The sequence below is a fragment of the Ixodes scapularis genome, unplaced genomic scaffold (genome assembly GCF_016920785.2).
Source record: "Ixodes scapularis isolate PalLabHiFi unplaced genomic scaffold, ASM1692078v2 PGA_scaffold11__112_contigs__length_91849675, whole genome shotgun sequence".
NCBI lineage: Eukaryota > Metazoa > Arthropoda > Arachnida > Ixodida > Ixodidae > Ixodes > Ixodes scapularis.
In genome coordinates this window covers 696142-718658 of record NW_024609837.1, presented here as the reverse complement: position 1 = coordinate 718658, position 22517 = coordinate 696142, and the positions used below count along the sequence as shown (strand labels likewise).

General features: G+C 46.7%; 1 protein-coding gene and 1 non-coding gene across 2 annotated transcripts in view; both read right to left on the bottom strand.

The window, feature by feature from the left end:
• Positions 1-631: 631 nt before the first annotated feature.
• Positions 632-22517, bottom strand: part of LOC8030620 — a 136184-nt gene continuing 114298 nt past the window's right edge. Inside the window, exons 22-24 of the transcript XR_005716023.3 lie at positions 6095-6281; positions 5586-5746; positions 632-1102 (exon numbers count right to left, since the gene is read on the bottom strand). This is a non-coding gene — a transcript (uncharacterized LOC8030620). The remainder of the gene's footprint in view (positions 1103-5585; positions 5747-6094; positions 6282-22517) is intronic.
• On the bottom strand, positions 11148-14806 carry LOC8025174 (sulfotransferase ssu-1). The gene is made up of 2 exons (XM_029969184.4): positions 14622-14806; positions 11148-12014 (listed from the first exon to the last, which is right to left on the bottom strand). Exons 1-2 carry the CDS (start codon positions 14804-14806, stop codon positions 11246-11248), a joined length of 954 nt encoding a protein of 317 aa, XP_029825044.2. The 3' UTR covers positions 11148-11245.

Below are 22517 nucleotides of genomic sequence, written 5' to 3'. Positions count from 1 at the left end.
ACGTGGCCCAAAAATATTGATTCAATTTTGATCCACTTACACAAACATGCCTTTGTTTTATTATATCTGATTACCACCCCGCGCAATGAAGTCAACGTAAATTTATTTAAAAATAATGCATACTGAGAAGGTCAATAGGCCTTGAGGTCCCGGATTTACATGGCAGAGCTTCATTATGTTTGAGTGTTCCTCGCAGAGATGCGAAATAGACACACCGGAGCACATAATTAAATTTAATATTAATTGGTACGAAGCATAAGAAACACAAACGTCCAGGTAGCTCAGATTTGTATCCCGAGGTGACCCACTCAAATGCTGGTGCTAATAAACCTCAATATTGCAAGCATCATTTCAAAAAGCAACAGCAACGTTGGTGACACACTTAGAAAAATATTTAATTCTGCAAGAATTATCGGGAATAACGCTGAAGCCAGTATTAAGCCATTGATACAGAATGATGCTGTCTTAAAAAGCGGAAAATCTAAACGACTCCTCCCAAGTTCTCGGAGCTCGACAGAGCGTTAAGGGCAGGGGTTACATTCTTCTCAAGTATTCTAAGGCGCAGTTGCTCCAGATGTTCTTCCTTGAAGGGCGTTTTCCAATCGCCTACCATTCCTGTACGAACGAGTACACTTTTGTTCAGAAATCATTCAGAACCAACCCAGGCAAACCTGTTTGCGGCCTCTAACAAGTCCTTATCGCCTTTTTCAAACAATTTTCTCATTTTCTCTTCCCTAAACGTCAGAAACTGGGACATGAAGGAAAGGCTGCTCTGTTCAACGACCTTTTGGAAGAGATCTTTTGACACCAGCGCCTTGGCGTACTCGTCTCCCAGAAAACGATCAAGTCTCAAGACAATGTCTCTGAAGTTCCTCTTGAATTCCTCATACGAGACAAAAAAGACTTTGGCGCCATCCTTATGAGGGTACCTGAACATCAAGTGATCAAAGAAGTGGCCACGATCGTTCTGGCCTGTCACGCAGAGCTCGAAGAAATCATCGAACGTTCCATCCCTGAATCTGTACATCTGCACGGTGCGAGTGAAGGAGTAGAAGGAAACGCAGATGTCCAGGAGGTTCCTTGCCAAGTACACGTACTTGGCCTTGGTGTTTGTTGTATTCGAGTAGGCAGAAAGACTACCGCCGAATACTTCGCATTTATTCTGGTCCGGCCGTTGCGACCGGTCGGCAGATCGAGAGCTTGCGAGTGCCCGCGTTCTGCGTGTGCGCGCGTTCTGTGGCTGCTGTGCCAGCATCGTCGTCCTCTAGCACAGTGTTCCGACACCGCGTATAACACTTCTCCCCCCTAGAGAGAGTCACCATGTTGCTGAGGCAACCGTCTTGGGCGTAGAGATCTTGATGATGCAGGCACAATGCTTGAGTCGGGATGTGCAAGAGTCTCTGGGCCTGGAGCATTTCGTTCGAAGTTTGTGGGCTCACTATTTATCGCAATAGTCCACTGCGGTAGAATACCTGGAGCCGGCTTCCCACAAATGTCCCTCGAAGAGGTCTCGGCCACCGGATATTCTGCGTGTTTCTCAATTCGGTTGCTGATGTGGTCCTCGTGCCGTCGAACTGTACCTCGCTCGGTAGCGACCAGCCAAGAACGCGATCCAATTCTCTTTGTGACGGTTCCTGGCATCCACTGTGGTGTTCCTGTAAATATTTTTACAAAGACGTCTTGGCCAACCGCGAGGCCCCTCGGCGACAAAGACTGTTGCTCCTTCCTTTCTTCCGTGTTCCCCTTTTGCTCGCTTTCGAGGCGACCCAGGCGAGTGATCTGAGTTGTTAACTCTCGACCGAACATCATCATCGCTGGTGTCTTGCCTGTAGTTACACTTGTGGTGGTGTGCTGCTTGAAAAGAAACCGGGCGATCCTGCATGCCAGAGTTCCTGTTTTGTCTTTGGCCAGTGCACGCTTCGTTTCTTGCACCATTCTTTCGGCCTGACCGTTGGTGGCAGGATGGTATGGCGCACTTGTTCTGTGCTTAACTCCGTTTTCCTTAAAGAATTCGGTTGTCTCTTGTGATACGAACGATGTTCCATTATCTGTAACTACCTTCTCCGGCAGTCCAAACGTTGCAAATAAATTTCGAAACTGTTCGATTACTGAACTTGATTGTATGTTCTTCATTTGGCGTACCTCCAGCCACATGCTGTAGGCGTCCACGACAATTAAAAACATTTTACCTTCCAGAGGACCGGCAAAATCAGCGTGGATGAGTTCCCATGGCTGGGATGCACGATGCCAGTCTGGAACAGGTACTTGAGGTGGGGATCGCTGGAGTTCCAGACAAGTGACGCAGGATCTTGCCTTTCGTTCGATGTCCTTGTCTATGCCCGGCCACCACACGTAGCCGCGTGCAGCGCTCTTCATTGTAACCATGCCTCTGTGGCCAGCGTGCAATACGTTCAATACTTGAGATCTGCATGCGCTGGGGGCTACTATCCTTGTACCACGAATTAGGCATTGGTTGACTGTTGACAGCTCATTGAAAATGCTCTTGTAGGGACGATAGTCTTCGCCCTTCAACTTTTGCAGGTTTCCTTCTTGAACGGCTCTGTAGACGCGATTCAGGATATCGTCTTGCTCTGTCAATTCTGCGATGCGTTCTGGTGACAGATCCGAAATCGGAGAACATGCTAGCATTAGCACATCTCCAGGTATGCACGGTTCGTCTACCTTGGCTGGTAATGGTAACCGGCTGAGCGCATCAGCGTTCTGGTGGCATGCTCCTCGCCTGTACACCAGGGTGTAATCGTACGCGCTCAACTTGACGCACCATCTTGTCATTCTTGGAGATAACATATGTGGAATCGGTTTGGTCGATCCAAGGATTCCAAGGAGCGGTTGGTGGTCAGTGTATATGACGACATGTCGTCCGGCAATGTACTCGTGAAAATGACACACTGCGTACACGACGGCCAACCCTTCCTTGTCTAGCTGCGAATAGTTTTTTTCTGCAGCTCCCAATGTCCTTGACGCAAAGGCGACCGGCGCTTCACGTTTTAGGTCATCTTCCTGGGCAAGGACTGCCCCCAGGCCGTAGGGCGACGCGTCGCAGGAGAGCAGCAGCGGCTTGTTTTCGTCATAGTGTGCCAAAACAGTGGATTCTTTCACCAACTCTTTCAGTTTCTGGAATGATACCCTATGCTTGTTTTTCCATTCCCACGGGACATTCTTCTGAAGAAGTCCATAGAGGTCGGTTGCAACTGTGGCTCTGTTCCTGAGAAACCGGTCGTAGAAGGCCAGCAGTCCCAGAAACGCCTGCAGTTCGTTTTTTCCTCTCGGTTCCGGCGCGTCCAGAATGGCTTGCACTTTTTCATCTGTTGTGTGAATTCCTGCTGTGTCAATTCGGTGCCCGAGGAACTTGGCTTCGCGAACTGCGAACTGACATTTTTCTTTCTTGAGCCGCAGGCCTGCGTCTTCGAGTCTGGACAGTACTTGGTCCAGGCGTGCAGCATGTTGTTCTCGGCTCTCTCCACTCACGATGATATCGTCCAAGTAGATACTTATGCCCTGAATGTCAGCCAAGGTTGTTTCCATTGCACGCTGGAAAATTGCTGGCGCCGCTGAGATTCCAAAAGGCAGGCGTTTCACTTTGTACAAGCCTTTTATGGTGTTGATGGTCAATACAGCTGCAGTGGCTTCAGACACTTTCAACTGTTGGTAGGCTTGACAAAGGTCCAACGTCGAGAAAACGGTGCCCCCTCTCAGGTTTGCCAGAACTTCTCCTGTAGTTGGTAGTGGGTACGCTGCCTTCTTTGATACGGCGTTGACAGTACTTCTGTAGTCTCCACAGAGTCTGATCTCTCCACTCTTTTTACGTACGAGGACTAGAGGTGTAGCCCACTCCGAATGTTGTACTGGCTCGATTATATCCTGCTCTTGCAGTCGGAAGAGCTCTTGCGTTACTGCAGATCGCAGTGCTAGTGGAACGGAACGAGCCTTGCAGAACTTGGGCGCTGCTCCCTCCTCTAGTTCTAAGTGAACAGAGGGTCCAGTGTATCCCGAAATGTCCTCATTGAAGACCGTGGAATGGCGGTGTAAAACCGCTTGTACCTCTGGCGGCGTGCTCTGCTGTCGCACTTGGTTGATTCCTTGTAACCTGATGTGTAGGGCCTGGAACCAGTCGCGGCCCAGGAGGTTACAGCCGGATCCCTTCAACACTAGAAGCTGAAGCACGTAGTCTTTTGACTTGAATCTGACGGTAGCTTGGAGGGATCCCAGAAGCTTCAGTCCTTCGCCACTCCAAGTACGCAGTTCAACATCGTCGTGCGTAAGTTTCGGCGAATTCCGTGGCCAGGTTTTTCGGAAGGTATCTTCGCTAATTAGTGAGCAGGCGGAACCCGAATCAACTTCGAACTCCAGTGGTTTGCCTTCAATTCGAAGTGTGACGTGAAACTTTGAAACAGCTGTGTCCGGCGCCAGCTTGTGAAGTTCATAAAATGAGCATCCAGCATTAGGCGGTATTTGGCTCTCTGAACTTGTCGATGCCATTATCTGGTTCGCTTTCTTGAGCGGTTTGCTTGCCTGATGCTTTTTCTTGGCAATACAAGCTTTTTCAATATGTCCGCGCTTGTTGCAGTACCTGCAGTCCGCGTTCTTGAAACGGCACTCTTGCGGATCATGTTGTCCCGTACACCGGTAGCAACGTCGCCCCTGTTGTGTTGAGGGCTCCTTGTTCCTCTTTTCCGTCTGGTGCACCTGATGCTCGATTTTGCTCTTGATGTCCTGCTGCTGCTTAAGTGCGCTCTCAGTTCTGACTGCCATGTCAAAAGCAGCTGCAAACGTCAAATCTTTTTCTGCAAACAGACGTTGCTGCAGCAGCTCGTCGCGTATGCCGCAGACAAATCTGTCGCGCAGCATGATGTCCAACGGCAGTCTGGTGTCGCAAAGAGGTGTTGCTGGTGTCCCAGTCGTAGCCCTTGTACCGGAGACCTGACCTGCCGTTGATGGCTGCGATGCCGTCGTTGCAGCAGTTATCGATGAGGTCAAGGGTATACTGAAATTGCAGTCTGCTGCCAGTTGCTTCAGAGTCGCGACGTAACTGTTGATTGACTCGTCGGCTAGCTGGTCCCGACGCTGGAACTTGTAGCGACTGTACAGCTCCGAGGCTTGAGGGTCGAAGTGTGTCCCAAGGATCGACACCAGTTCCTCGAACCCGATATCTCCCGGCGTCCTGGGGGCCACTAAAGCTCGAACGATGTCGTACGTTTCTGGCCCGCAAAGCGTGAGTAGCAGTGCCCGCTTCTTGTCCAAGCTCGTGATAGAATTAGCCACGAAGTAGAACCCTAAGCGTTCGATCCATGACGCCCCTGCCTTGCCTGAGAAGGCTTCGATGGTACCTTGGGTCGGCATGGCTTGCGGTGGCTGTCCAGGCTTCGTTGGCTCGTACCAGGTCTCGTCGCCAGTGTTGTATTCGAGTAGGCAGAAAGACCACCGCCGAATACTTCGCATTTATTCTGGTCCGGCCGTTGCGACCGGTCGGCAGATCGAGAGCTTGCGAGTGCCCGCGTTCTGCGTGTGCGCGCGTTCTGTGGCTGCTGTGCCAGCATCGTCGTCCTCTAGCACAGTGTTCCGACACCGGGTATAACAGTGTTTATGGGCTGGCGTTCGTAACTGAAAAGTGTCTTGAAACAGCGAAGAGGGTGCATGTCCCTCGCAGGGCCTGTACCTACCATTTCGATGTATGGCGTTCGTTTGTGGTACTCCGTACTCTGTTAGGTCGTTGGCGGACTGGCCTCTGCAAAAGGTGGCGTGTGGTAAGCGGTCAAGAAATCATCAAACATCGCATGCTTCAAGCTCACTGATTCCCTTGACAAAAGAAGCAAACAAAACAGTTTACGTGAATCATGATATGTCTTACCATAGATTCGTAAAAACTTCGTAAAAACACAGCTGCCCTTCTGTTTCTCACCGCTTCCGCCAATCTCCATTAGTGCAATAGCTGTTCCTTGATATAGGATCTACTCAGAGTAACGTCAGAAGGGACTCGAACCACTCATCTGTTGATTCGTGGGCCGGCACTTTGCCGAGTCACCGAGGCAGCTTTAGTTCTAGTAGAAAGAATGGTGCATCAGACCTTGCTTACCTGTATAAAATAAGTTTCATGATTTGTTCAAGCCGGTTGTTTCCGCATTTTAGAGGCGAAACCATGACGATGTCGCCATTGTGGAGCACGAAGATGAGTGCCTCGTTGTCGAGGTCAACCTTGTATGCCGAGAAGTCCCTGACTCCGTCGATATCCTGATAAACAGGAACGTGCTTCGAAGACATTCCTACAAAATAAAAGTAGACTTGAAATACTTTGTACCAGCGATAACTTCAATTGTTACGCATTGCCGATTTTTTATCATATTTTTTTTTTATTTAGGGGTTGCTTAATCTCCATAGAACAATTATTTCTGCGATTAGGAGGGAACAGAGCTTGGTGATGTGTAAACTTAGAGAAATCTCGAATATTCAGGGTGTAAATTTGAAATAGACCAATTACACTGACGCTTCGATCTCACTTTGGGCGGTCCGCAAGAATCGAATTCTCAACGTATCACGCTAAAATTTACTCCATAAGTGCGGCTGGGTGGTGCATGCATGGCGTCAAAATATCAACGGACGAGCTTAGATTGTTTAGAAAAAAACTTTCGGGCTACCTGCCATGGCATACGCAGACGACGTCATGACCGAACTCGCCTCGCTAAATCTCCCACCGAGAGAACTCGGAAGCGTCAAGGGCGCCGGCAGAGACACGCGCCGGCCTTTTGAAAATTGTTCGAGGATCGTTTCTAAGCTCGGTGCCGGCGCGCCCGAAGCTGGCGACATCTTTCGTCGGCAGATTTAACTAGGCGACTCCCGTCATGACGTCATCTGCGAGTGCCGCAACAGAATGGTACGTTTACACTTGCGGATCCGCTGGCGGATCCGCAAGTGTAAACGTACCATTAGGCGCCCGGTTCCGGCTTGAGCGGCGTCGGCGTCGCGGCGCATTGTGAGAAACGTCCCATAATGCACTGCGGTGACGTTTCGGCACCGCGCGGTGCATTATGGGGAAAGGTCCCATAATTCACCGCGTGGGAGGGACGAGGGGGAGAAAGAGTAGGGGAGGGCAAGAGGCAGGAAAGGGAGGGAGGAGGAGGAGGCAGGGGGGAGGAGGCGTGAAGCACGAAAGTTGCAGATGAGGAGGGAGGAGGAGAGGGTACGAATGAGGAGGGGCATACCGTCCCCTCCTCAAGAGCTGCGCTCTAATTCGGCATTACAGGGAGTTGTAGACGTCTTTCATTTTTTTTTTAAAGGTAAGCTCCTCTGTTTATGTGCTTAGATTATGTGTGCATCGCCTAGCCTCACCTCTGTAGTAAATCCCTGTGCAATGCGTTGAGAAACCGATTTTTGCGGACTCTCCAAAGTGATACAGAAGCGTTCGTGTACATGTTGTATATTGGCCGAAAGGAGGGATGGGCGAAAAGCGGTTAAAATCGAACAGTGAACACAGCAAAGAGAGCCCAGCCTGTGTGTCGTTGGCTTGCCCAAAACTGTGAAGGTGATCGACAACGCAGTGCTGTTGGATGAAAACCGATACTCATCGAGGCCTAACCAAAGGGGCACCCATAACTCCCTCATTTGTGCCAGGAAGCCTGAGAAAACCTAATGCCCAATACTATCCATTTGTCGGTTAAACTGGTTGGTGGAAAAATATGGATTGGTCTTCCTATATTATTGCTGCTCAGCATAGTATATAGGGGAACCTTTGAAGTTGTAGACTGACGATGATTGGGCCACTTGCCTTTCTGCCGGACCGCGAATCTTTTCAATTCAATCAAACGTTACAATTATTATAAGCTAAATATCTTCCTATCGTTGATGTCTTTAAAATAGTTTTTGTCGCCTGTCGGTTGAAGTTCGCCATGGACTCAATAAAAACGTAGTTCGTGTAGCATGTGTAAGGCAACGGAGGGCATTGGAACCGAAGGTTCAAACGCAGCAACCGAGGAAAGTAGTGATATGGACGGACTCTAGGGCTGTCTTGTTTCATTCTCAACATCAATAAAAACAACCCTCATTGGTTGCAACAATGCTAGCTGCTGCAAGGATGGGCTGGCAAATCGTTTTTTCAGTGGCCGCCGGCATAATCTGGAATTTTAGAAAACAAAATGGCTGACGTCTTCGGTTGGGATTGCAGCCCTCTTTTAAGATGCTGTACGTGTAATGTCGAAACGTATCACATCCGCTATTTCCCTTCACAGGTAGAATAAAGTCCAGCGCCTCATCAGTGCTTACTGCACAAAGCTCCAACCTCACTCAAATGTTGCAGATTACAGCCTTTCACCTGAGGTTTTTTGTTTTGTTTTGTTTTTTTTTCTTTTTAAGTTTCAGATATGAATCCGCGTTTTCACGTCAATTGAGGTTAAATTGTGCAAACACCCGAAACTCTTTTCGCAAACTCAAAGGGGTCAATGAACCAAAATTCCAATACTGCAGGACACGAGAAGACATTGGACACGCGCCACCTCCCTGCACGAAATACGCAAAGGAGCGCAAGGCCCTTTACTCTTGGTACGCAGTTCGTGGTCTTCCTTACTCGGCCGTCGAACATCATTTGCGCCACGTGCAACTGCACACAGAGTCTTCATAGCCAATCATGGCGAATTTCTGCCGAAGACGAGTCTGTCAAGAGACACCCCGAACAACAAGCCTACTCAACTGTCAATTGGAAGAGTATCACCCTGAACATTTTATCCTCGCAATATTTCGAACCCTCCTGCTAAATGCTCACCCTGTCTCTTTCAATCGTCATTCGTTTTACCATCGCACCGACATATAGCGATTTGCCCCGTCGATGACGCCCAACCTCTCCCGGTTATCTCCTCTCTCTAAACACAAACAAAGAAGTACCAAACAAAAAATAAGATTTCTTTTTTTCTTTTTCTTCACTGACTGACAAGTCACGATCTTAAAGCAAGTGAATTTATATTTTCTAAATGTCAATTTAAAAAGACCCTATGGTACGGAAAAGTTCAAGAAAAGTAGAAAATTAAGTATTTGGGTACACTTTTTGTTATGCCAATGAATCCGACAATAAATATTAGGCTCCTATGTTACTTAAAAATAAAATTTTTAAATATCTTGGAGCAAAACGAAATATTGTCGTAGGTTTTAATAAACATTTTCACATACTTTTCTCTTCTGGTGCTTGTCGTGTAACATGCTTGATTACCAGTTGTCGAGGGGCTGCGCCGGTGACGATTATATGCTGTAAATGATGGATCTATCAGCTTCCATGTAGTGATGATTATGTATTCGCTCAATATTGATTCAGCATTCAGTTGAGAAGGTTTAAGTTATAGTGGCACTCTGAAAGAAACTGTTTTCATGAACACGAACGTATATTCAGAAAGGGGTTTGTTTTGGTGTATGTGAAAAGTGGTTAGAACACCTTGAATGCTAAAAAGTATGGAAGTAAGCTTACCTCTGCTTTCTCTTCACCAACCGACTGTCAGTAAGGAAAACACTGCTTGGAACCAATCGCGGCTCTGGTGATGGAAATGCGGGTGGTTTCGAGCTACACATCTTACCTTGTATTTAAGGCCTCCTGACATGAATAAAAGTGACAACAGTTGCCAACGAAGCTGTTCGCAGTTCTCGATAGTGCAAGTTGCAGTTGGGATAGCAAGCTCGTGAGAAAAGGAAACAGGACGAAACACAGTTATGCTTTAAAGACGGACAAAGCGTTTTATGCATTTTATATTGGATCCATTTGCAAAGTACATGAACGGTGCACGGAGTCTACGTGAACGCACACTGTCGCACATTAGCGGCGATACCGACTCAAAATGAGCGCTATTATGGAAGATCCACATAAACAACATTGTTGTTTATATGTACAAAGTTAACGATAACCAGATATATTACATAACGTGACTATGACGTGTTTTAGGACCGCAAGCGCTGTGCGTTTGCGATAGCCTTGCGTGCTCCCCTTTGCGCATGCGCGTCGTCGCCATGTGCCAGTCCAAGAACGTAGTTTGTGCTCCGCGCACGCGCAATGAGGGACACGCAATGTTAACGCATAGTGCTAGCGTTCGTTCGTTTACGCAATACCAAATCTCACTCATTACCGGAATGTATTGCTTTATGGGGTTGCAGTTTATTTCTGTATTTCACTCTCAAAATACTCCATGAGCTCGCTTTCCTGCAGAACTTGGAAAAAGGAAAACACGGCGACCAATAGAATGATTCCAGGGAATGATAAAACTCAGAATACAATTGGACCAGACAAAATGCGATGTTCGCTGATTCATCAGCGTGACATTGTACTTGTTCATTAGCTCTGCACACATAACATTCTTCAGATTCACTCGTTATCTTCACTTCGTCGTTCGCCGTAGTTGGCTGCGTCTGCTTCCTCCAGGAAAGGGAACTTAACGGATGTTTTCTGCGGCGTCATTGTTCCTGGAGTGTGCGAGTTGAGTTCATGAAAGTTCTGGATGATGTCATTGGCCCTCGCGAAGTTGCTTATATTCGATGTTCCTTAAACTCGGGTGTTTTAATGGGACTGACTTAATAATGGAAACTATGTCAGGAACTTGGATAAGCCTAGTTTACCAACTTAAATTGACTGTATACGTTTCTGTCAGAAAAGTAGAGCATTTATCTTATTACACTGTGTTGCGGCATCTGTTCAAGCAAAGAAAGCTTAATTTTTCTGCTCGTTAATTAGAAAACATATCTTTATTAAAAATTAATAAAAAGGCACGGCCGGTTGTTTTATTCCTTATAAAACTAAGATTAAACAAACGTAAGAGGCAACTGGGCAGTTTAAAACAAACATCTTTCTGACATGATGTCCAATTTCATATTAGTCAACGACCTATATGCAAATTACAATTTACTTTTGTTTATCTATGAATAATACCGGCTGTACCAATAAGTAAAGCAGAATTACATGAAACCGTATACAAAATAAAGGCTCGGACGTCTTTTTTGGCCATTGGGGCCCTAATCTCCAAACACTTGTTTATTGAGTAAACCGTGGTAATAACATAAAAACACATCAAGAACGACTACACTTATTATAATCAATTCATAAAAAAAACGCCGAAGCTTGTGACGTATTTCAATCAAAACGTTCAAAGTACGTTTTGCATTTTTTGATTGAGGAATCTTCTCGCTCCTTCGTCTGCCTTGCTTAAAAAGTGCACACTCAGCTAAAATGTCCCCGCCAAAGCGAACTTCTTCAAATGTGCTCAAACTAAACGACGCCACCCAGGTCTTCAGAACCCCAGAGAGCTTTGACGACGGCAACTGCTTTCTTCTCTTGAATCCTTCTACGCAGACGATCCAGATGTTTTTCCCCAAAATGTGTTTTCCAATCGCCGACAATTCCTTTACGGACCAAAATGCTCTCTGGCGACGGTTCTCCAGATTCGTTGCAGACAAACCTTTTCGCAGCATCTAGTATATCGTTGTCTCCTTTCTCCTCCATGGTCTTCATCTTGCCTTCCGTAATCATCAGAATCTGAGACAGCCTCTCCATGGTGCTTTGATCGACAACCTTCTGTAAGAGTTCTTCGTCGGTCTCCAGCGGTCTAGCGTATTCTTCTCCGAGAAAACGAGCAAGTCTCGAGACAGCGTCCTTGAAGTTCCTCTTGAGTTCCTCATAGGCGACAAAGAAGACGTTGGCGTCATCTTTATGAGGGTACCAGGACATCAAGTGATCAAAGAAGTCACCACGATCGTTCTGGCCTGTCACGAAGAGCTCGAAGAAATCGTCGAACGTTCCATCCCTGAATCTGTACACCGGCAGCGAGCGAGTGAAGTGGTAGAAGGACACGCAGACGTCTAAAGGGTTCCTCGTCAAGTACACGTACTTGGCCTTGGGGTTCATGGGCTGTCGCTCGTAACTGAAGTGTGTCTTAAAAAAGCGAGGAGGCTGCATGTTTTTCACCGGTCCGGTCCCGACCATCTCGATGTACGGCGTTCGCCTGTGGTATTCACTTAGGTCAGCGGCGGACTGGCCACTGCGAAAAATGAAACAAGGTTAACACATAAGGAACACCGCATCAAACATTGCTTTTGTTCGGGTATGATCAGGGTGTCGAACCGAACCCGAAGCGAAAACCGGATGAAAACCATTATTTTAGACCGAACCGGAACAAAACCGAAACCGAAATCGAACGCTTCATATTGAACCCGAACAGGCACGAAACCATAATCTGATGTGGCGGTTACCGGTTCAACAAAAACGGTTCAGGGCCAATTGTGTCAATACTTGGTTTAACGGAAAAAGTTGCAAGGACTAATCCTACATACTGTGAGATATTTTTACATTTCGTTTTTATTGTATACGTAATAAAAAACACATCATCGTCTGGAGAGCTTCAACTTTCCCTTGTTTCTTGGATTGACCCTGGCGGCATGGTAGCGGCGGCGGCGATTTCGAAGCACCGCTTGGCCGCTTGGCTACAAAATGTCAAAGCATCGGAGTGGATTGCACCACTCTAGGCACGAAGGCCTACGCGTCCACGAGTGTTTGACCTCAGGGTGGACCGTACTTGCAACCGATCAGCCATTTAGCCGATCGAGCACCGAGAGCGCACCACGTGGCCTTCCGCTTGAGTGCAGCGACACCCCGAAGGAAGGTGGGACAAATACCGCGCTGCATCGGCAAGTATAGTTTGTAGGGTCACCAGTGGTTTATTTCAAGAAAAAACAATCTTTTCTTCAACGTGCTCGGAGTGTTCCCTTATAAAAGAAAGAGAAAAACATGGGTTGTCGGAGGCAATGGTACGCGGCGATGATTTGCCGACGCACCGCGCCCTGGAAGGAGGCCAGGGGGAGGAGGAGGGGGAGGAGGAGGGGGAGGGAGGGTAGACAATGTGTCTGTTTAATTTCTTTTTTTGTATGTTTGTCAGACTAGCAAGGGCCAGCATGTCGCCTGTTCAGTCGTTTTCTCATTTTTGAAGTCCTCTTTCATCGTCTTCAAGTGAGCGTTCGAGAAACGTCGTTCGCTGTGGTGGCATTACCGGAACTCTCTTCGCTGGCTGGGAGGTACAAAGGACCCAGTCTGAGTCCCTCAGACCGGGTCATTTGCATAGAGCGTTGTTTGCGACAAAAAGTAAAAGTAACTAGACTCGCCACGAGATCTTTAGAAGAGCGTTTTTCCGCCGGAACCCTAAGCGCTGTCAAGATGCAGTCACATTTCATTATACGTGCGTGTTCACGTGCCCAGCTATTGACACATCGGCCAGTCTGGCCGATGTATACACAACCACAGCTTAACGGGACTCGATAGACTACCCAAACTTCGCACTCGACGTCCCTGTTTCTGTGTTTTACGGCACATCTGCTTCCTCTCGTTCCCCTGTCAGCCACTCTGGGGCACGGCTGTGACATCTTACTGGGTGCCGAAAACAGGTAGCATGTAAAAATAAACACGTGAGTGTATAGCAGAACAAACCAAAACATATGGATGGCAAGCAAAACTACCTGGAGACCTTCTTACTGTTTACAAAATCACAGCCGAGCATGTGATCTTCACACTTCGGAAAGCGAGCAAAGCACGCGCTATACGCCCGAACACTAAAGATGGCACCGGCTACAAGCTCTTTTTTGGAAAGGGCTACAGTCCCATCCTGAAGATACGCCCTCTTCTGGCAGAGTTTGAAATACTGCACAGCTGCGTGTGCGAAAGACACCATAAAAATGAAAAGCCGATCACTTATATATTGTTCACTTAAGAACATTAATATACAAGTAATAGCCTTGCTACATTGATGGTGTCTTTTGCGCACGTCACTGTGCAGAGTTTTTATATCTGCAAAAAGAGGGAGTGGTGGTTGGGATGGATCTATTGCAGGTATCTTGTGCTCAGAAAAGGCTGCAGGAAGTGCTCGGTCAATATTCAAAGGTCGACTTAGGAACCGGTTCGAAGCGGTTCGCGCTTATTAAAACCGGTAACCGGAGTGATATCCCTAAACCGGAACTGAACCTGAACCAAATACAATGCTACTGAACCCAAACCCGAACCGAAATAATGACCGGTTCGACACCCTGGGTAGGATTTACCTGGTTATCCCGAAACATGCCAAAGAAGGGGAAAAAGGTAACCAAACTCTCCACTCACGAAGAGTTTTGGTTTTGAGAGCTTAACAATGCAGTTCGCCCTTTCTTACTGTTCAAAAGCCTTTATTCGCGAGGTAATTATGCGGTGCAAAAACAAACACCAGAATGCCTCGTAAAAGCTTTCATTTTATCGCCATTTTACTTAGAGCGATCAAATGAGAAAGCTGCTTCTAACGCCCGAGTCCCACTAGAGCGACGAACAGAAACAAACGACAGCGACAAGCCTTAAACCAGAGTCTTTCGCGATTTGACAGGATTTGTGGAATAAATGGGGCTATGCTCAAAACACGAGCATAATTCACGCGAGGGTTTCTTGGCCAGGCTTGCAATTACACGTGCTTACTTCACGAGCACCGGACGAGTAAACGCCTGGCGAATGTACCATCGCGAGCATGGTGCATGTGTCTGAGGCTTGTCGCTGTCGTTTGTCGTGCTAGTGGGACCCGGGCATAAAAAAACTAATCTTTGTCCCTGAAGCATTGGTTTCACTCTGATTCCCTTACCTGTAAAGAATCAGTTGCATGATTTGTTCCAGCCAGTTGTTGCCGCATTTCAGGTGCGAGACCAAAACAATGTCCCCATCGTGGGGCATGTAATTCAATGCTTCACGGACATGATCCGCCTTGTAGCCCATCGAGTACTTGACTCCGCCGATGTCCTGGTATACGGGAAAACGCTTCAAAGACATGCCTGAAACTATAAAAAGAGCTCTGAAGAACTTACTCGTTCACTCTATTCAGACATTTATACATGTCGAGATTGTACTTAACCTCATCGAATAGGCAATAGAGTAGGGGAAAGCTAAAGAGGTACGACATACTATAGTATGTCTTACCTCAAGAAAAGCTGAAGGAACTTGTTGCGTTTCTTATTATCTTCAAGCTTCGTGATCCGTTCCAACGCCGCACGCCGGCGTCGAGTATTCGGCGCGTTCGAAAGCGTTCGAAGACTGAGTAGAGACAGAAACACTAGCCTTCCGTCTACCCACTAGCTATTCCAACCAGAGCCGGTGCTTTAACGTCCTCGCACGCTCCCATCTCCTCCTTTCCATCAGTTTCTACCCAAATCGAACTGGCGTACAGCCATCGTTTTCCGATTGAAGTTTCTCCAAATGGGTGCACTTTAGCCGTTATGGCTTGAGTTAAGCAGACACCTTGACAGCACCAAAAACAACGAACTTCTATTTGTGTGTTAGCTCAGTCTTTAAACTACAGAACGAGCTGTGCAAGTTTGAGAAGCATTGGCCTTCGCGTAAACAAAAAGAAATGTGCAACCTACCTCAGTTTTTCGCTCAGCGGGTGACCGTAAGTAGAAACAGTAGCGTGGATAGAAAACGCAGCCACAAAATTCGTGCAGAATCCTTACTCCGCAATATATACACATCGCTCAACTAATCTCCGAAGCCACAAAATCCGGCTGCGAGTGATAACAGCTTTCTCCGTTAGATGTTGGCAAGGGAGGATCTAATCTGTCACGTTTATGAGCCGGCGTCACACCTTGTCCCCCTTTCGAAAGCTGAGCATTTAGTCGCCTTAGCTTGAGATGAGGTCAACAGGGCTGTTTACATTGGTCGTTAGTGTGAGTCACGATTACTATGATGGGCACCTGAGAAAGGTCTGTATAAGAAGGACGGCATCATAGGGGGGGGGGGGGGGGGGGGGGGGGGCTCCTTGGTGCTTCTACTGCATAGACAAATACTTTTTGCTTGATTGAATTCAAAACGAGATGTTGGAATGCGAAAGCAAACACGCTGGAACTAGCAGACACTAATACAAGTTTTCTCAAATGGGCGGAGGTGTCGACTCGACCGGTGACAAAAAAAGTTAATAAATTGTAAGCAGAAAGGACAGTAATTTCACTCCGGTATTAGCATTGCACTAAACTGTTTTGTAAAGAAAACGAGTAGAAGTGAAATAAATTCATATATGCAAGTTAATTTTGTATCACCTTCAAATCCACACTATTTTTTTAGGTACCTCAATTATTTTGAATTTAAAACAATGCAGTTCGCAGAGTTTGCAACGTGTTTTTCCGAAGACCAACCTCCTTGCACTAACGTCAGCAAACCAAAAACCAAAAGCTTCAATATTCTTTTTCTTTTTTTTTTTTTACAAATAGGCGAATAGTTATTCAATCGAATCATGCTTCGTCAGTTGTCGTCTCCGTGCTGAAAGGGCGAACATCGTTAGCTTGGCTCTCTGCCTTGTGTCAGCAAGGCATGAAACAAACCATGGAATTCGGTAAACAATTCGCAAACACTCAACAGCGCATCTCTTGCTTGAAGGGCGTCCACTCGAAACGTCGTGTATACCTCCCTGTCCGCGTATGGTTCCGAGAAGCACAGCCATAGTACTTGCAATTACGTTATAGTTTGCACGAAAAAATAAAATAAAGATAATAAATAATTTTCATGCTTAGAACATGAACAGTGCCCCGTTGCAGACTTCACGTTAACGTCGAAACGTTGTTCGTTTAATAACAATAATTATTAATATTATTATACTGGCCATAATAATTTAATATTAGTATATTTTTATATATTTAATACAAAGCATCGAGCCCGTTACAGCCTGTCCAGTTTAAAGTCATCTTAAATATGCTTCGTCGATGGTTTGACTGGTCTACTTCGTAGCTACTAGGGCTGGGCACCGGACCGACGAACCCCGACTAACCTGCAGATTAATATATTAACGCTTTACTCGCAATTTTTAATAGGTTAATCGATTAAATTTTGCCAATCATACAAGTAAAAGATCAACGTTTTCACCACGCAGTCTTGGTCGAATACGTCTACATAAAGGCAAACATTAGGTTGAAATTTTGACCTCGGGTAACCTATAGGAGCGAGATTGCAGCTCCAAACGAGTGGAGAATGTTATGCGCCTCCCAGCCACTCCAGCGCCATGTCAGTTTCCGTTTAGCGCAGCAGGGGCAGTTGCGAACAGTCAGACGAGTTCGCCATTGCTGGTGAATGTCAACGGACCCCGTTGCTTCTGCGGCTGAAGTAACCATTTGAGAGTGTGAGTGTCTAGGACTCTTGTCAACTACACACCAAGCTGAGATTTGAAATTCTAAATGGTATAATGCGCCGTTTATCACATATTCAGCAAAGGCAAAAAACTGAATCTTGACTTTTTTTTAAACTATTTCGCCTAAGAATAAACGAAACAAATTAATCGAATAATTTGTCGGTTAAAGAGTGGAGATGAATCGTGTTAAAAGTGTTAATCAACGCCCAGCCCTATTAACTACTATGGAGAGTATGAAGGTATCCTTAAAATTCTGAGGTAAGGTTCACGTTTAAAAAAAAAGCCCGTTAGTCTACTTTTAGCGGTGCAGATTGCGGATGACTTTGCGTACGAGAGTCTTTTTCAGAGCACGATCGTCGCAATCTGCAAACCGAGGGTTGAAAAGAAAAGCCAAGATATTTTAAACCCGTCAATCGCCGCGCACCCTCCGTAGATTGCAGCTATTTCCTCCCCCAAGACCTTCGCGGGAAGGTAGACGCCACTGTTGAAGGAGAGCGAAGTGTCCGAACAAGGACACCCAAGACGTTTGCTCGGGTTTCGTGCGTCTCGCGACAGAGGCGCTGTCGGCTTAGGGGCCTTCGCGCAGGCGCGGTCGCTGGCTGCGTGGCAATGTAGACCTGCGAGTAAGGACAGTTATTCGAGCGGCTTTCATTTGCCCTCTGATATCAATTAAAATGTTCCACACGTTGTGCCATCTCATTGTGTTTGCCAGAAATGCGAGCGAACCTCCGCCACACCTGCTCCATGACGAAGCAGCGCCATTCAGACACATCTTCTTTCACCGTGGCAGTCGCTGAATATTTTGCGCGCGTGTGCGGGTGCGTGTGTCTGTGTGTGTGTGTGCCGTGCGTGTGTGTGTCTGTGCGTGTCACGCGCTGATTCGTATCAAACATAAAGAGCGTGAAACACTAACCGCTCACTGGTATGTCTGCTTCATTTCGTCCTCTGCCTAATTGGAGACGGTCCACGTGCCGCTCGGCGCCCAGAGCATAACCTGCAAGCTCTGTGGGCCGCGAGAAAAGAACAAGAGGACAGATAAGCCAAACGATCCGCTTAAGACTGACCCGAACGCCTCGGAAGAGGTACAGCGATTGCACGCTTCCACCGTACCGGAAAGTTCACCCCATGGCCACGTAACCGAAGAACGCGGATATTTGCATGGGCATTCGGGTCACTGTGTCCAAGTTCTCGACGGTTCGCACCCTAACCTATGAATTCTAGCTCCCGCCTGGTTACAAACAGTGCTATTAACGTAAAAACAAAGCTCTAATCTAGTGCTCATGCGACTGCTCTTCTATTAACGGTAGGGTATGCTTAGCGCCCTATATCACGCCCATGCACCAATTAATAACAATACGGCTCTCAGCAAGATTCCAGTCTTGCGCAAGTTTCTAAATAAAATGTAATCCGTTACAATTCAATAATTGTTGGTCGAAACGTATTCAAAATAATTGCTCGGTTACTCGAGAGAAAAAGCAACTCAACGTTACCTAAAAAAGGAATCGTTCTTTTTACGATTTATTCGAGACCTTTACGTTGTAATTTGCAACATTGAAAGACAAAACTTAGACAGAGCTTACACCATTGAGAACTCGAAGCTAATTCAGATGTTTTTTGACGGATCGAAAACAGGCCTTTCGCGCCGTTCTTGTGGGTTCAAATCACCGGTTTATAAACAACTTATCAGTAATTCTCGAATGCCAGCCGCCTATTTCGCGTGTCACAAAGAGTTCACTTTCTTTGTCACGCTTTAGCTTTGGTATAATGTTGCTTTTCTCATCGTGCGGGAACCGGCACGTAGAGAGGATCTTAGAGCCGGATTTACATTCTTAAGAGGCGAGGGGTGGACTGCTTGAAGGGTTAAGGCACACATGCTACATCAACCGTCAAACTGCGCACTGTAATGCTTTTGCGGAAACTTCGGACTGGACAGTCTCACTCCTAACAAACCAATACGAGACAAAAAGTCTGACCAACTTTCGCGCAGCTCTGTAATGATCGTTTTCAATATTCGTCGCGCGATCTAGAACAGGGGTGGCCAAGATGCGGCTCGCGAGCCGCATGTGGCTCTTTGCGTGCTAAAGTGCAGCTCGTGGCCCCCTCCCCTATCTTCCCCCCCCCCCCCCCCCACACACACACACAGACACTCCCGCGCCTCCCTCCCAGTCACACGAGCACTTACCCAAAAAGAGAAATGGAACGCGTTTTAAATCGAAAGACAGGTTCCGGTTTGGTAGTATTGTACTACTGCTACCTTACGTACTGTTGGACTGCTTTTGATTTGGATAGATTGAAAGTAGTTCGAGTTTCGCATATTGCTCTGGACAAAAGTCTGCCCTCCCCCCCCGCGGCTTTGGAAGTTTTGTGGTTCTATTGGCGGCTTTTAGGCCGGGTCAGCCTGGCCACCCCTGATCTGGATGATAAATTGGATTTATCGCAGCAATTTAACTCTTAGTACGACGACTGTAAGAGCCGTAAACCCGGAAGGAAATTGGGGGGAGGGGGGGAAGGGGAGCGGTTGGAACTTCGTAAGAGGTGACGAAGAATTTCATTACTTTTAACGTAATGAAATTACTGTTGTCATTACTACCAAATAGAAGTGATCGAGTGATAGCAATAATGCTAAGAAAAAAGAACTGGCTGCAAGTAATTTAATTCCATGTAATAAGCACCGTCTAACATCCACTCATCCCGTCAGACTCGTTGTCGGTTAGCAGATTTTTCCTTCTAACTAGTTTTCCAGCCTCGTTCGTAACGATCGCATGGCGCTCGAGTGTAGCAGTATCTTTTTCGATCGTGAAGCCTTCTTTAGGGCGCAGCTCATAGGTGCCCGTTTCCCGCTAGAGCGGCGTTTCTTATGGGACGCTCCTCATATTGACGTCACACCTGACGTCACGTGTGATGTCACGAGGATTACCTTTACGAGGGTCATGAGGATTACCCTCACGACGGTTACGAGGGTTACCCTTACGAGGGTCACCAGGATTACCTTCACGTGGGTCATGAGAAGTACTCTCACGAAGGTTAACCTCACGAGGGTTACGAGCGTTACCCTCACGAGGTTTACGAGCGCTATCCTCACGAGGGTCAGGAGGGTCATGAGGGTCACAAGGGTTACCCTCGTGACGTCACGCGTGAGGTCATTATAGGAAACACGTGACGTATGACATCAGATGACGTGTCACGTCACGTGACGTCACACGTCATCTAACATCGCCAATATTCCCCTTAAATATAGAGTGAAAATCTTTCCGCTGAATGGGGCGGAAAAATATTCCCGCTAAATTTACCCTCGTGACGTCACGTGTGACGACACGTGTGACGTCGAACGTGGCGCCACGTGTGACGTCACGAGGGTAACATTTCTTCGCTAAATTTAGCGGGGAAGGAAGAGAAGTATACCCTCTCCTCCGCACCCTCCTCTCCTCCTCATCAAGAGCTGCACTCGAATTCGGCGTTACAGAAAATTGTAAACGTCTTTATTTGTAACAGTAAGAAAGCACAAAACAAACAGAGGGACAAAAACAGACATGTACAAGCTTTGTGCTTTCTTACTGTTTTGTGCTTTCTTACTGTCACATCTGTCCCAACACGCTCGTCAAAGTCTTCTTTAATTTGTCTACGTTAGTTTCGAAAAAAAAAAAAGATTGCACCGACCTTCCATGGGAATTTGTTTTGTAAGGGTTTTTACGACATTGTGTAAATATCTCGTTTCATCTATATTTTTCGTGGTTTCACGACAGTTTCACTTAAAGAAAAGAAAGTGTTTCGGCATAAGCATTGCGGTTTCTATCTCATTGATGTTAAATATAAGTAATATGCAGGTAAAATTGAGTGTGTATTTGAATTATCTATAAAAAGATATGGGTTTATAAGCTTCAGAGTATAAGTTAATAACACGTTGTTTTCCGCACACAGAACAAAGCGTCCAATAGCTTCCGTTTAAATGTTTTTTTTTTAAATATTGCTAACGAAGCGTGATCGGTCTTTCGTTGTTTTCTATTATCGCGATGGTCTTCTTGAGTGCTATTGGCGATGTACAGCAACCGTAATTGGCGTTGCGGTTCCTCGACGGTCCCCTTTCATGTCCCATATGCATGCGAAAGGCGATCAAGGCGATGAGTTCCGGATGTCACGACAGCTTTGACCATCGCACTGTATTGAGCCAATCAAGTTCCTGATACTTGAAGTGATAAAGTGGCAGGAAAAGAAAATAACATTATTTTATACAAAAGACAAAATAACGTGTCTGTGTGTGTGTGTGTGTGTGTGTGTGTGTGTGTGTGTGTGTGTGTGTGTGTGTGTGTGTGTGTGTGTGTGTGTGTTTCGTGTTTTTCTTTTCAGGCAAAACAGTTTTTGTTTTTTGTATGGTCATGCGGCATCTTGCAGATCTTTACGGGTTCATTTAGCGTTAACTCCAAGGCACAAAACTTTACACCATCGCCATCTGTACTGGCGCGTAACAAACCTTCGTACGTAGATTATACGTCGACACCGATACTTTTTTCGATGCGCTCGCGGATTGAAAGGCAAAATTAAATTGTAACGTAATAAAATTGGCTTCATTTCAAGGCTGCGCTGGAATCGCTTTTTTTTTTTTTTTTTTTTTCGCGTTCGTGCTTTTGGCGCTACAAATTGCAGGTTGAGTGGCTCTACTGAGCAGCCTAGATTTAAGAAAAGAAAATGCAGGAGTGAAGGAATGAATAAACACGGCGACCATCCGCAACACTCGACACGTCCAGAGAAGGGATGTTGCCACGTATTCCTAAGTACATGTATCGGACCGATGCCGCGAAGAACCGCGACGGCCGCAGCCAACAACCGGTCATTTTGTCCTCCGGTTCCCTTCGAGTCAGAGCACAGCCGACGCTAGGAGCCGACAGAAGCGACCGAGCAGCGCAAAAACCCCGACATCACGGCTTTCCTAATCTCTATGTGCGCGTGCTAGCATCGGAATCAAGCGCGCTGAATGCGCCGTGACCCTGCGTATCTCTGTGGCTTTGACTGCGTTCTGGCTCCCGATGAAACGAAGTAGCGTCCCGGCATAACGTCCCAAGGTAATCGAGAGAGCGGATGCGCCAAGGCCCCCTTTGTGATGCTCACCTTTTGAATCGACCTGATCTTGTATTCACCGCCACTTTTGCCTTCCGTCCACTTTCCTCTCCAGACGAACGCGGTCTCGATGCCACGCAGGAGGAAGCCTTCCTCCAATTTAATGGGATAGAGAGCGTACAGAGCAACATAGCAAATTTCGTAGCGATAAAATAGCAAATAAAAGCATTATGAAACAATATCGGGGATGATTGCTATTCTATTGTTTTCGCGTCAACTATGAACGAGACGTTTACTCGACGCTTGCATCCTACTATC